Here is a 15,535-nt window from a genome sequence, read left to right on the forward strand (position 1 = left end):
TCAGGTCCTTTGTCCATTTTTTATTTGGAATGTTTGTCTTCTTGGTGTTGTGTGTTGTGTCATATAAGTTCTTTATATATTTTGTATATCAAACACTTGTTTGAGATATCACTGGCAAAAATGTTTTCTCATGTGGTTGGTTCCTTTCTCATTTTGATGATGTTTTCTTTAGCCATGCAGAAGCTTTTTAATTTCATGTGGTTCCTTTTTTTTTTTTTTTTTTTTTTTTTTTGCTTTTTTTCCTTTATCTCCCTTGCTCTAGGAAACATATTGGTGAAAATATTGCTGTGTAGGATGTGAATGAGAGGGAAAAAGAAAGAAAGAAAACTTAAGAAATGTCTAAAAGAAAGGGAAGTGATTTTGAGAGGATAGAGGGAGAAGGAATACTAAGAATGAAGAATAAAAACAAGGCAAAGACCAGGAAAGTTAAAATTTAAAGTGAAAAAGGGACAGGAGGAAGGAAGATGGAGTAAGAGAGGGAAATGTTAAAATTTGAGACTTGAAATACAAAAATAGTGAAGATCTAGAAATAAAATTGAAGAAATGCAACAACAATCACAGTATCAACAACCAAGGAGCAAAGACTGATAAAGGTGGAGAAGGAATAAGAGTATTTTAAAAACAAGAAAAAGGGTGTGAGATGACAAATGACAAGAAAAATGGTTTTGAGAGTCAGGGGGGAGGAGAAATAGTAAGTGTAGTATAGAAATAAGTCATAGCAAGAGAAAAAATAAAATTTAAAACAAAAATAAGAAGAAGTAAGAAAGTAAAATGGAATAAGAGAAGGGAGGAACAAAATATGAGGTTTGCAATAAATTAAAGTATAAAAACTAGTGAAACAATAAGCACAGATGTGAGAGAAAGAAAATTAAAAGGGCATGAGGGAGAGGAAATAAATGCGAATCATGAAGAAGACTGTGGGACTGTGGTGGAATTTGTCTCAGTAGAATCCAGTGTTTACCACTGTTCTCTCTTTCTGGATCTGCCCTTGGTAATGTCAGATGGTGTCCTAGTCTGGCCCTAGGCAGCCTGTTCAAGACTACAAGCAATCAACAGTCTGTGGTTTTCTGCTTCAGATTTGGCTGGTCCCCGCTCTTCTCCCCTACTGGCTTGCCCATCAGTCCAGGGCCCAGGAGTGGTTCATTTAATGAACCAAGAGGACTGCCAGTATCACCTCCACCTGCCTCCAGAGGGTGTCTCTGGTGCGATCGGGGGGGTGGGGGGGGGGTGGGGGGGGTGGAAATCCTGTTTCACCCCCAGGGGGCACTATTCAGTCTTCTGGAAAGATGGTGGGAGTGTTTCCCCATCCCCTCACTACATGTCTTGGACTGTCCCAGATCCTTTCCAATTATGAATTGTTTCTGGTGAATTAGCTGTTTGCTTCCTGTGAGAGGCCAATCTGTATAAAAGAAGCAGCTCTTTCCTACTTGGCACATACAGCAACCTGTCTAGGTGCCAAGGCTGCGCAGGGCTCTGAACATGCCTTATTTCATTTGTCTCTACTCTCCCGGCCCTGATCCCAAGGAACCGTGTAGCTCATAGTATCTGGTAAAGGGCCTTTTCAGAGCTCTTTCTTATTTCCCCTGTGGAAATGTGCCCAGCAGGGGGCTCCTGAGCATGGCCTCACTGATCTGCAGAGCCTGAAATCCTGAAGGTGAGGGGACCTGCCTGGCTACAGCAATTCTCAGGATTCGGTTCCTAGATGTCCAGTCCTCAGTCTGCCACTCTTTTGCTGGAGACTCGGGCCAAACTTTCCACTCTGTATGGTTCCCTGCTTGTCAGCTGCAGGTCCCTCAGTCCCTTCAATGTGACTCTATCCCTCTGAGTTGTTTGCAGGGCCAATGCTTGCCTGATGATATTTTCTTTGTGCACTGGTTCACATGGTTCTAAATAGATTTTTAGAGCATGAGAAATTTGAAGAGATGATGGCAGTGATGTAATTTCAATGTAGTTTCTAAAGTGTGTTATTTTCCTTTACATTATTTTAAGATTGCCTTCTGAATTCTAAAAATGCTTTGTGTTTCTTGACAGAAACTATAGCATATTAAAGCATGTGCAAGTATGTGTATGAATGCTCAATATTATTTCATAATATGTTATATTTATGCAATATCTTTGTTTCAAAGCCTCAAAGCATTTTATTGAAATAATCTTCTTTATCTTCAGCTATTTTTTTGATCCAAAATTCTAAATTTTAGAGATTTATAGAAATTAAAAGTAAGTATATGGCCTATCTTCATTCAAGAATGTTGTATTAACTGTGTTCATTGTATTCTATACATTGGATGATCACTTATAAAGAAATATGCTTGTTTATTGCTTTTTAAGTGTATTTACTTTGGATATGTATTCATTTTTTTAGTAATAAAAGTAAAATTTTTCTTTTTACAAAACTTTAGTTACACGTGGAATATTCCAGTTAAATGGACGGAAGATGATGTGTCAAGTATTACATTCTACAATAGGTCAGAAACAAGAGGTAAACAGCATCAATTGATTTATTTCTTTTTTGGATTGATATACCACATTAAACTAATATAAATGTAAAAAAAATAGTAAAGCTGTAACTTAGAATGCAAATTTCAGCTAAAAGAAATATCTTAAATAATTTATTGGTGGGTACAAATCCTTATTTACAACAATGAGAGCTTTTCTACCTTGAAATATTCTTTTTAATGATCTACCATGACTGACACAATATAAATACCCATATCCCAAGGAGAAGGATTACATGTTCAACAATTGGAAGATCAATCTATGTTTTCTTCCTCCTTCCCTTCCTCTCTCCTTTCCTTTATTTCTTTATATCAGATTAGTAAGTTGTTGAATTTTTTTTAAGTTATATGACAAACCTGGTTTTTTAATGCTGTTATTAAATTAGACCTACCATTTCCCCAAAGCAACATATTAGAATCTTTACTTCAAACTATCTTTCCTGAGCTATGAGTTGTCATCAATAGCTCAAGACACCATCAGTATCTATGTCCATCTATCCATCCATTCATCTATCCATCCATCTATCCTTCCACCATCTACCTAAATGAGTTACTTGGCACCTGCCTTTGTTAAAATTCAGCTGTGACTGTTCTTCTCACTTAAATTGATTTGAAATATATGTATTTTTTTTATCTTGTCTCCATTGATTTGTCTTTTTCTTTCTTGGAAAATTTTACTTATATAAAAAGAAGGAGACATGTTGTCTCCCTCAAATCACTGAAAAAATAATAAGTAAGGCATTTTTAGCACACATCTCAGAAGAATCCTGCTTTTTATACTTTCTCCATTGTATTTGTTTTGTGTTTCAAAATTATTGCTTACCTAAGCCAAATGAGACTCTTCCTCACCCCATCTCACTAAGACCTAGTTTCAGGATAGCATTTGGTATAAAATTTCACCCTTGGCTTTTTAAATATAAATGTATTTAGATCACCTATCTTTTATTTGCATATGCCTATTTGCTCCTGCAAAATATTCTAAAATATTAATTAGGTATTACTTCCTATGGCAAGTAAAATTTTACTCTATTTTCAGTAGCTTACTTATAAAAATAGCTTTATTGAGATATGATTCACATGCTATGCAATTCACACAAAGTGTACAGTCCAATAGTTTTTATTATATTCATAGATACATGTAACCTCACCACAGTCAATTTTAGAACATTTAAATCACCTCAGAAAGAAACTCCATACTCTTTAGCATTAACACCTCTATTCTCCCACACCCCTAACCCTAAGCAACAGCTAATATACTTTCTGTCTTCATAGATTTCCCTATTTGGGAAATTTCATGTAAAAGGAATGATATATATAGTATTTTGAGACTGTGTCTCTCACTTAGCATAATGTTTTCAAAATTCATTCATCTCGTAGCATGTGTTAGTATTTCATTCTTTTTTATTGCCCAGTTATATTCATGTCGTATCAATATACCTTTTATATATCTATTCGTCAGTTGATCAGCATTTGTATTGTTTCTACCTTTGTGCTATTATGAATAATGCTGCTATAAACACTTGTGCAGAAGTTTTTGTGTAGATATAGTAGGTTTTCTCACCTTTGGGATTTTATTTTACTTTCATTATAAATTTCTTTTGTGATCTTTTACTTTTACTACAATCTCTATCAGCTTTGCAATTGTTGAGCTAAGATCCTTTTCTGTGGCTCTTACAACAAAACTTTCTCTTGGCCATTTATGCTACAATTACTTTAATTGTTGTGACTGACAGTTTTTCTGATACCTTCCAGAATTCCCAGATCAGTGCCATTTTGTCTTGGTATTTTATGATTATGTTGTGTTTGGGTATCAAGCTGTATTTTTTCCTGAACTGTCTTCTGACCATTTTCTTACTTATAAGCACATTTGCTAAAGGAAAATGGAGAATCAGAAAAAAGACACCTTTAAAAATGTGTAATAACACTGATTAAAGGCATAATGAGGCTAGGATTCCATTTGGAGGCTTTCAGTAGATTTGGTTTAACTATTATCACATATTGTCCCCATTGGTCACCATTGGCTAATTGAAGGTTGGAGAAATGTCTTGGAAATTGATTGATTTTCTGTGTACAAACTTAAAGGCATAAATAATTGACACAGTTTGCCCATAATTTTTATGGAGTGAGGTTTCCACATAAAAAATTTTCCAGATAACTAAAGCTTACTCAAGTGCTTCATAAAATAAATTTAAAGAGTTAACAACAATAAACATTTTTACATGTATTATTTACATATTAGACAGAATATTTGAATAATAAATTTCCTTTTTAATTAATTAAATAATTAATTGGTTCTTTCAAGCAATATTTATTGAGGACTAACTTATGTGCCAGGCACAGGGACAGGTGTGGAGACAATACTGAAAGGGAAAAAGCACAGTCCTTACCCCTTACTGTCTAGGGAGGGTGTAGACCGGTCAACAGGCAAATATATAATAATATTGTGTCATAAGTGCCTCCTGCGGTGATAGCCAAGGGTCCTCCCTGGAGAAGCATTGGCCTAGATTTGGGGGTTCAGGAAAGGTTTCTAAAGAAAAAGACATCTAGGCTTAGAAGTAAAGGACCTATGGGTAAAGTTTAAATGGGTAATAGGCTTGGCTGAATGTAGACAAGAACTGTGCTCTGGACAGTGAATACTAGTATGAAAGGAAGAGAGCAGAGGGCTCTCACAGTAACTCCCTATTTGTCTGTCATTATAGTTACCACTTTTCTTGTTGTTGTTGTTGTTGTTTTGCTATAACTATTGACTTACCTGTCTCACCTCTTTCCATAGAATATTTCTTGAGAAAATGGAGCTTTTAAAAATTGTTTTTCTATTACAGTTGTCCCATTTTTCCCCCTTTGCTCCCCCTGCCCCACCCTCCTCTCCCCCTCCCATTGTCAATCCCCATTTAGTTGTCCACATCCATGGGTTATTTACACTAGTTCCTTGACTAGACTCTGCCCCTCCTTTCCCCTCTATTCCTGACCTCCCTCCTTTCCTAATGGTCACTGTCAGTCTGTTCCTTGTTTACATGCCTCTGGTTCTATTTTGCTCGTTTGTTTTGTTCATTAGTTTCCTGTATTAGGTGAAATCCTATGTTATTTGCCTTTTGCCACCTGTCTTACTTCACTAAGCATAATAACCTCCAGTTCCATCCATGCTGCTGCAAAAGGTAGGAGTTTCTTCTTTCTTTCTGCCGTGTAGTATTCCATTGTGTAAATGTACCACCGTTTTTTGATCCACTCATCTACAGATGGGCACTTAGGCTGTTTCCAGCACTTGGCTATTGTAAATAGTGCTGCTATGAACAGAGGGATGCATAGGTTCTTTGAATTGGTGTTTCAGGATTCTTTGGGGAAAATCCTAGCACTGGAATCACTGGATTAAAAGGCAGTTCCATTTTTAGTATTTTTTTTCATAATTTTATTTTTATTATTTATCTATTACAATTGTCACACTTTTCCCCTCATTGCTACCCCCCACCCAGCCCACTCCTTCTCTCACAGTCAATCCCTACCCATTGTCTGTGTCCATGGGTTATTTATAGTAGTTCCTTTACTAAACCCTTCCCCTTCTTACCCCTCTTCCCCACCCCTCTCCCCCCTGATAACTGTTACTCTGTTCCTTGTTCAGTTTTGTTCATTTGTTTGTGTTGTTCATTAGTCTCCTGTATCAGGTGATATCATATGGTATTTTTCTTTCATTGCCTGGCTTATTTCACTAAGCATAATTCTCTCTAGTTCCATCCATGTTGTCGCAAATGGCAGGAGTTCCTTCTTTCTTTCTGCTACATAGTATTCCATTGTGTAAATGTACCACAGTTTTTTGATCCACTCATCTACAGATGGGCACTTAGGTTATTTCCAGCACTTGACTTTTGTAAATAGTGCTGCTATGAACATAGGGGTGCATAGGTTCTTTGAATTGGTGTTTCAGAATTCTTCGGGTATAATCCTAGCAATGGAATCACTGATTCAAAAGGCAGTTCCATTTTTAGTTTTTTGAGGAAATTCCATACTGCTTTCCACAGTGACTGCCCCAGTCTGCATTCCCCCCAGCAGTACACCAGGGATCCCTTTTCTCCTCATCCTCACCAACACTTCTTTGCTGATTTGTGGGTGATGGCCATTCTGACTAGTGTGAGGTGGTATCTCATTGTGGTTTTAATTTGCATCTCTTTGATGGCTAGTGATGCTAGTGATGTTGAGCATTCTTTCACATGCCTATGGACCCTCTCTATGTCCTCTTTGGAGAAGTGTTTGTTCAGGTCCTTTGCCCATTTTTAATTGAATTATCTGTGTCCTTGGTGTTAAGTCATTTAAGTTCTTTATATATTTTTGAGATCAAATCCTTGTCTGAGGTACTATTGGTGAATATGTTCTCCCATACAGCTGATTCCCTCTTCATCTTGCTGATGTTTTCTTTTGCTGAGTAGAAACTGTTTAGTTTGATGTAGTCCCATTTATTTATCCTTTCTTTTATTTCCCTTGACCTGGGAGATATGTTGGTGAAAATATTGCTACATGGCATATCTGAAATTGGAACTTACTTTTTGTTGTTGTGGTTGTTCTATATCTCCTGTAGGTATCTAGTAATTACTTCTTGAATGAATCAATCAACTAATGGTTCAGTGAATTAACAAATGAACTCTAATGTCCACAGAGCTTTCATGACAAAAACCTATTTTTATCTGAAACTTCAGAATCATGACTAGTCACTTAGCCAAAAGCAAACTAGACACCTCTTCCTACTTCAAAGTGCCTGCTCCATTCTTAGGCTATACACTAAGTTCCTGTTTCCTGTTTGGGGACACCTTCAGCTCTCAGCTGAGTGTACTGACTGGGCAATCAGTTCAGGTTACCAGCCTTACCTCCCTCCTCTTGGTTGCTTTGATGATTCATCAGTTAGAAATTTCCCAGGCAATGGTGGGACTTCCACCAAGGTCTTTTATTTACATGTAATATATAACAAAAGAAGAGAACCTTGCCCTGAAAAATCTTACTTCTTGCCATTGGTACTGTATTTTATGCTGCCAGTTTTGTTAATCCTTATTCCTAGTATTATAACTTTGTATTTTAAACAGTATCATTGCTGTTTAAGTTTCATATGATCTGTCTTTTCCTTTTAAATAAAATTATAAGCTCCTTGAAGATGCAAACTACATCATACTCCTTGCCCCCTGCCCACCCTATTCCCAACAAGGTGCTGAGCATATCATAACACTTACTAAGAGTTTAGTAAGTCTTTGCATAATAAAAGCTTGTTTGCCACCACTCTGCTGTGCTTTTAGAGATTACCTGTGCATACTTTATGCCTCTGTCTTTAGTATTAGCTACTGTTTTGGCTATTGTCAGTGCATCTATATTTAGTAGTATAGTACCTTTTTGTTTTTAATCTGCTGCTTTCTAACATGTAGAAGAATTGAAGATTAGCACATGATATCAGATAACCAATCTTGTTAAAACATAATATTTTAAAATAAGCATTCCTAAATACAGGGTCTAGGAGAAGATCTAGGACACAATTCTTCATCATGACTTTGTGATGACTGACTTCATAACTCCTTCAAATTTGGGACAGCCAAATTCTGACTACATATAAATAGAACATTACTAAAATTTGATAGTAATTATATTTTAAATTTTTCATATCAAAATAATGATGGGAGTATATTTCAAATTTTAATAACAGAGAGCAAGAGATGTCCTTCATTTTTTCAAGTTGAGTCTCATGGAATGATTGAATTTTGATTGGGTCATTAACAATTCAGTTTTGCAGATTCAGCTCAGTTTCATCAGTTCAGTCCTGGTCAACCTAGTCTTGTAAGATTTAGTCACATAAATTAAGCATATGAAAATGTTAATTTGTTATTTACACAAATAAAAATATACTTGCCAAAGTGAACCAGAATATTCATGTTAGGTAATTAGGTTATCTCTTTCCAGGAAGAAAGTTTATTTAATAATGATAAAGTGAGAACTAAGGTAGATCAGTTATTTCAGAGATGTTGAACTGGGGTAGACATATAATGCATTAACCAGGGGAGTCTAATTATTGCATTTAAAGGTTGTCAGTAGTAACCCCATGCAATAAAAATTTCCTGTTCATGCAACAGTCCAATGGATGTTTTCTTGACTGGCCATTGGTCCTATATGGCTGTCCCGCATATAAAGACTTAAAAAGTATTTTTTACTTTCTTCTATGGATCCGGACTCTCCTTCTGGATCTTTCGCATTTGGTCAGATGGTACAAGAAGATAATGAAAGGACCAGGCCTACAAGAACATTTATTAGTTTTGTCCACATTCATGGCCAGTTTTCAGCATATATTGCCACCTAACTGCAAAGGAGGGTAATAAATGCAGTGTAGCTGTGTACCAGGAGGAAATGGAAACAGTGTGCTAAGAAATGAACAGGTCTCTGCCTCATGCATTGTTCTCTATAGGAACAGATATATCAAAAGTTCTGGAACATATATACCAGCTCACTTGAGCACGTGCTTCCCTGCACAGACTGGGGTCACATTGGCAGATTTCATTATCCATCCAATTCTTCTTTGCAATTATGCCTTCCCCATCACCAAAATCATAGCCAATGATAATCTTTCATCCTGATAGCCAATTTGCATTTTTTCAAATTTCTGTGTATTACATACTAAATATTAACACTACACTTTTCTTTCCTGGGAGATTCTCTAGGCCACATGCTGAGTTTGAGGAAGGACAGAATCATTAATTCTTTCTTGAATAATAACTTGTTGAAAACATTGCCACAAATGGATAAGCAATGCATTTTACAGTGTTTCATGTTAGTCTTAGTTCCAGAGATTGAAATTTTCTTCTTGACCCCAAGTCCTATAGTGCATCATCCTACTTGAAATTTTTAGCTCTCCAGTACAATTTGCGTGTCATCAGTAAAAATTATTAGCCTTTATCTTTCAGCTATTTTACTATTAAGTGATATACAAAATTTAATAAGATATAAGATATCATTTTACACTGAAAAATAATTCACCTAAGAATTAATGCAGCACAACATTTTTATCACAAAAGAAAAATGCTTATTTTCCCAGAAATCTCAGGCTATCACAAGCTGTCTAGTTGTCTAAAGTTTGTTGAAATTATTTATATAAAATAGTACATTAAAGAATTGTTATGTGTGCTCTGTTACTGAAGTCTATTTGGGTTCAAATTAAATAACCACTGCATGAAATTTTGAAAAGGTAATTATTTGTGTTCTATAGTATCTAGAAAAGTAATAGAAGAAAGAAAATAATTTTTTAGAAGAAGCACCTGTCCCAAAATTAATTCATTCAACAGTCAACACTTCTGCACATAAAATTAGCAAGGAACAAAACAAAGTATGGTAATTCATAAATTGAGTGATAGAGTAGTATGTGACCATTAAATTTACATTTTCATGTATATTGAAAAAAATTGCAGGTGTTTACAATATACTTTCAAATGAAAAAGATTACTAATCATAAAAACAATGAAGTTCCATTATGTATACTGAGTGTTTGTACATGCATGTATATGGAAGATACACATTCATATAAAAGATAAAAAAAATAATGTTATTTCCATACCTTATCCAGAATAAGCATCAATATTTTAGTCCTAATTACTTCATTATGTAACTAAAGAACCCAATAGTATTTTGCTTTTGACAACTATACTGAAAGCAGCATGAACTTGGAAAGTCTCTAACTACTAATTTCCTGGATCTCAGCTTCCTCATCTATAAAGTGAGAGAAATCACAGTAACTTTAGCCAGGCTTAACTAGGTATATATAAAGAGCACACTAAAATACTGCAGTATTTAGATGGATTGCCAGGAACTTCTCAATGTTATTTATATTTGCTTTGCTATTTATAGAACTGGTGGCATATCCTCTTTCATAATAAGGGGGAGAGTTACCATCTGTTGCACACATAACTATATGACCAACATTTTACTATATTATCTTATTTAATCTGCACAACAGCCCTGTGAGGGAATTTTATCCCTATTTCCCTCACAGTTAACTGGGACACAGAGAGGTCAAGTGATTTGGCCAAGATCAAACAGCTAATAAGTCACAGAGCAAGGATTTTATCCTTGAACTGTCAGACTCGAAAGTCTATGCTCTTTCTCTTGTAACACGTGGCTCTGTACTTAGCAAGAGGCTCTCCTCCTGATACAAACATTCAACATGTACGGTTGCCAAAAGATTAACTTCCTTTTAACAACTTGTCCATGAGAGAAGGACAAAGAAAGATAAATACTACGTGAGTGAGGTAGAAGTTTATAATTTGTCAAGTGCCTACTCTGAAATGTCCTAAAGAAACTTATTGTCTTGTTGAAGAGGGTACAAATACATTATGAAAAACTACTGTGTCCTGGATATCTTCCAAACCTTACAAACACTTCCAAATTTTAAATCAGCTTTCCTCCCAAACTGACACATATTCCTCTATTCTCTACTGGCAAAACCACTATTCATGCAGTCATGCAAGCCATTTTCCTGTCCCGCTAACTATCCACAGCAAGTCAGAAAGAGAATTGTGTTGATTTTACCTGCGGGGTGTCTCTTGAATATATCCTCTCCTTTTTGTTTTCATCATCCCTGCCTTAGAGGAAGCCTGCATCCTTCCTTGTCCTACATTAGCACAGTGGACTCTAGAATCTCCTTCCAATATATCCCTCATACCACTATGAAAATTATCTTTCTAGAAAACAAACTGAAGCAGCTGTTTCCCTGCTAAAAATCTTTACCATCTTACCATCCTCAGAAGATGGATTCCTTAACATGGCTTCACACTGAAGACCTGGCCCTTATTTCCAGCCTCATCTCCTATTTTCTAATATCACATTCTACAGTCAGTACATCAAACTATATGCAATTCTTCAAGTATATGAAGTAACCCCACACTCTTATTTAAATTGTACATTGTCCATGCAAACAAATATATATGTATATATTAAAAAGTATAAGAGTAATCCTAACAAATCCAGTCATGTCAGAGCATAGCTTTTATGTTAAGGGTGTATTTTACCTAAAACATAAGTCTCTGTTCCTCCAACGTTGAGCTTCTAAAATTTATTTACTAGAGCCTTATATAAATAGTGGATGCTACTTTAGAAAGTTAATTCAGAAAATCCACTGATGAAAAAGCATTGATGTAATCAATTGCAATAAGAAAGTAGAAGACTTTATAAAGATAAAATTAGAAAAGCAAGTATGAAATGGATTATAAAATAGAAAATGTCATGTTTGTATTTCAGTTCTATCACAAGCCTTTTTGACATTTTTAAATGTTGCTAATTCTCAAATCATTCTGCTTCGCCTTAGCCATTTACATTAATGTGAATGTTGATTTTAATAAACAAACCATTCTTTTAAATGTTTATATTTTTGTCCCCTCCCCAGGCTGTTTCAGTGAATATTTTTTGTGTAATAATCTACATGACCTCTCTTTTTTTAGACATTGTTTTCTTTTATGGAAGAACTGATAAGCACAAATTTATTTTACCTATGTGGTAAGCTTCTGCCAGTAAAAAATATGTCACAGATTATATAGGACACTTATTTACATTACTCCCCCCCCCCCCCCCCCCCCCCAGTTCATGCACTACAGTGACATTCTAATGTTGGGCAACTAAATAAGAATTAGGCTTAAGGGTTTGGATATAAATCAGACTGAACTCTTTGACCTAATATTTCCTTTCTTTCTTCTTTACCTTCTGGGCCTAATTTCTCTGTGTTCAGTATTCCCTCACTTACCAAGGGTATTACGTTCTAGACCTCCCCCGCCCCCACGAAGTAGGAACCTTACATTTATACTACACTCTTAAACCTATGTAACTTTAACAACATATGTATATGGTACCGCAAAATCCTGCAATATAGTGAAAAAGCTGTGATAACTAATTAAATATAATATTTTTTAAAATCCCGCAATACAGTGAGGCTGCGATAAGTGAACCGCAACATAGAGAGGGACTACTGTATATGCAAATATGTTTCTCATTAGTGTTTATTTACTACTGCAGGAATCATTTTGAACTCTGCTAATCCTAGTGGAGATGTTTTTCTCAAAATAAACCCAGATCATATTGGGTTTTATCGTGTAAATTATGAAGTACCAACTTGGGACTGGATAGCTACCAATCTTTCCACCAATCACAAGGTAAGAGTAGCAATGACTGAGAATTGTTTTATTTTTGTTCTAAGAACAACAGCTTAACACTGTAAGAAGCACAATTCTTACCGCTTCTTCTTCCGCTTCCCAGGGCTTTTCTTCTGCTGATCGTGCAAGTCTTATTGATGATGCTTTTGCCTTGGCAAGGTAGGTTTTGGAATGAGATTAGATCATTTAAAATACTGTGGATTATGGCATAAATTTGAAAAATGAATTACAACAAAATTTAAGAATTAATTTTAATTTAAAATATCAAAAGCAACTATTTATAACATGATTCTTTTCTTTGACTCTTTTTTTAAAGTTCATATGAACCTCACAGCCAAAATACTGATGGTAACTTTTAACATACACGCAAAAACTCACCTACCTTGTTAACTTTGAGCAGAGTTTTTCTATATCAGAGTCCTTGAGCTAACTAGGAGTGAAATTTTCAAATGCTTAAAAGTACACTTTTCTAATTTGATTTAGTAAAAAGACAGACAATGTGTTTCATAAACTCAATTTTATGAACTGAAGCCCATTTTAAGATTTTTATGGCTAGATTCATCAAATATTATTCAGGTCGTGGGGGTAAGGAGAGTGAGACACGGTGTTCTAGGATTGTTCAGAATTAAAATACCATTAGGAAATTTGACTTTTTCTTTATGACCTGGAGGTAACCTACACTTAAAAAGATAATCAATGGAGATCAGGGTTCTGGAGGAGTAGTAACTATAGTAACTCTGAGGTGTTTTTTTTTTTTTTTTCAGGTAATCTAACATTAGAAAGTCAATAGGTATTTGTTGAATTTGTGGCACTTTTGTAGGAGCTAGGGACACAGCTGACTCTTTTTGGGCTATATTGTGGCTTCATACTAGATACAAGCCATGTACTGAGAATGAGACACTACTTCCTCAGGAAGCCTCCAATGGTCCTTTGTCTGGGTTGGGTATTCTTTTATGGGCCCCTATATTTCCCCACAATATTATATTGTCATTGCTTATTAACTGTCCATCTCACGCACCAAACTTTAGGTACCATGAGAATAAGCACCCACATGATGGTCCTATTTATTTTAACTCCAGCTCCTGACTGTGCCTGGTCATAGTAAGTGCTCACTAAGTACGAGCAGCTAACTCTGTGGCTGGAAGGATAGCATAATAACACTGAGGGCATGAGAGAACTATTTTATACAGATGTCAGAAAACATTCTTGACATTTTTTAAGGAGGAAAATTATAGAGTTACAAAACAGGCTTTCAGACCAGATTAAAATCCTGGTTCGATATAACCTTGAGTAAGTTTCTTAACTTCTCTCTGGCTCAATTTCCTTATTAGTAAAGTGGGGATGACCTTCTAACACTCTTGAGGAACAAATGAGGTAATGCACATAAAACACCCAAAATGTTACTGGCCTGTGATGAGTGCTTAGTAAATTGTAAAAATGCATCCACCATTGATGTGTAGCAACAAGGAAGCATTTAGAAAAGCTCTTCTGAATTTGTAATGTAAATTTCCTTTGTAAGCAATAGATGTTATGATTCCCTTTAGTAAATCTTCAAGTTTAATCTTCTGGATATATAATAAATTAATTATAGTGGTTGCCCCTTATTCGTGGTTTTGCTTTTCACAGTTTCAGTTACTTGTGGTCAACTGGAGTCTGACACTTAACTTTTTTACAGTATATTGTTATAATTGTTTATTTTATTATTAGTTATTGTTGTTAACCTCTTACTGTGCCTAATTTATAAATTTAACTTTATCACAGATATGCATGTATTGGAAAAAACATATATATAGGGTTTGGTACTCTCCACAGTTTTCAGGCATCCAGTGGGGGTCTTGGAACATATCCCCTGTGGAGAAGGGGGAACTATATTGTATTTTCATTATATTACAGTATGTCAGTCACTCATTTAATAAACATTTGTTGAGCACCTACTCTGTACCAAGCACTCTGTAGACCTGGGACATTATAATAGAACCATTTAGAATTTTTTTCAGGAAAACTCTCCTGTGAATACATAATAACTTTTTTCAAAGCTTAGCATCTTTGCTGTTAAAAATTACATAGAACTGTAATATCTTTACAGCTTAATTCCCATAACAGCACAATGCATATAGTTCTTTTTGCTTTAAGAAGTGAAAGCCTCTTGAACAGTTCTCTCGAAGGAACCGTGTATAAAGCTAATAACTCACACAAGTGAAAAATTTTCTTACATTTGCTCAGCTCCTTGGCCATAGCCTCATAAAATTTTGAAGAGCTGCAGAAAGAAAAAAAGTGAGACAAATTTGAAAACCAAAAAATTTGAAGAATAACACAAAACCAATCCAGAAAAGACCTAAGATAAGACCTGAGCCATTGAGCTATCGTCCAATTTCCTTCTGCAACACACAAGCAAAACAGGACTCAGAGAGGAACAAACTTCACCAGTTTTAGTTAGAGGTGGATCCAGACCAGTATGAAACTTTAGGAGGGGAAAAAAAGAGATATGTGTAGTTAAAAAGATAAGTGCCTGTGGCAGCAGCAGAATTTATGCAGTTCTGTTTAGGTGTTCAAAAAGCAGTGTAACTATGACATATCATGTTGCACAAGCAGGCCTAAAAGGGCGCATCTAAAAGTAAATATATTCTTGATTCCTGTGTCCCCAAACCTGAGGAGCTAGTACTTTTATTGCCCTGGATGGAATATCCAGCTGGACACATTCGTTAAGATATGGTATAAAAATTCAGCCAGTCACTTTGAGTCCCCAAAACAGGCTCAGTTAGATTATATGCCCAACCCAATGAAATCATCAAAGATTTCAACTTCATTTAAAGTTTTCCCCAACTGCCCTGGCTGCTGTGGTTCAGTGGATTGAACATTGGCTTGTGAACCAAGTGTCGCTGGTTC

General features: G+C 35.5%; 1 protein-coding gene across 1 annotated transcript in view; it reads left to right on the forward strand.

Moving 5' to 3' along the window:
- ENPEP (glutamyl aminopeptidase) overlaps positions 1-15,535 on the forward strand; it is a 93,817-nt gene that overhangs the window by 57,076 nt on the left and 21,206 nt on the right. Inside the window, exons 11-13 of the mRNA XM_090266420.1 lie at positions 2,400-2,479; positions 12,513-12,649; positions 12,753-12,808. Of these exons, the coding sequence (XP_090122546.1) occupies positions 2,400-2,479; positions 12,513-12,649; positions 12,753-12,808 (273 nt within the window). The remainder of the gene's footprint in view (positions 1-2,399; positions 2,480-12,512; positions 12,650-12,752; positions 12,809-15,535) is intronic.

This window comes from Furipterus horrens, unplaced genomic scaffold (assembly GCF_987537825.1).
Source record: "Furipterus horrens unplaced genomic scaffold, mFurHor1.1.pri manual_scaffold_2, whole genome shotgun sequence".
In the NCBI taxonomy this organism is placed as follows: domain Eukaryota; kingdom Metazoa; phylum Chordata; class Mammalia; order Chiroptera; family Furipteridae; genus Furipterus; species Furipterus horrens.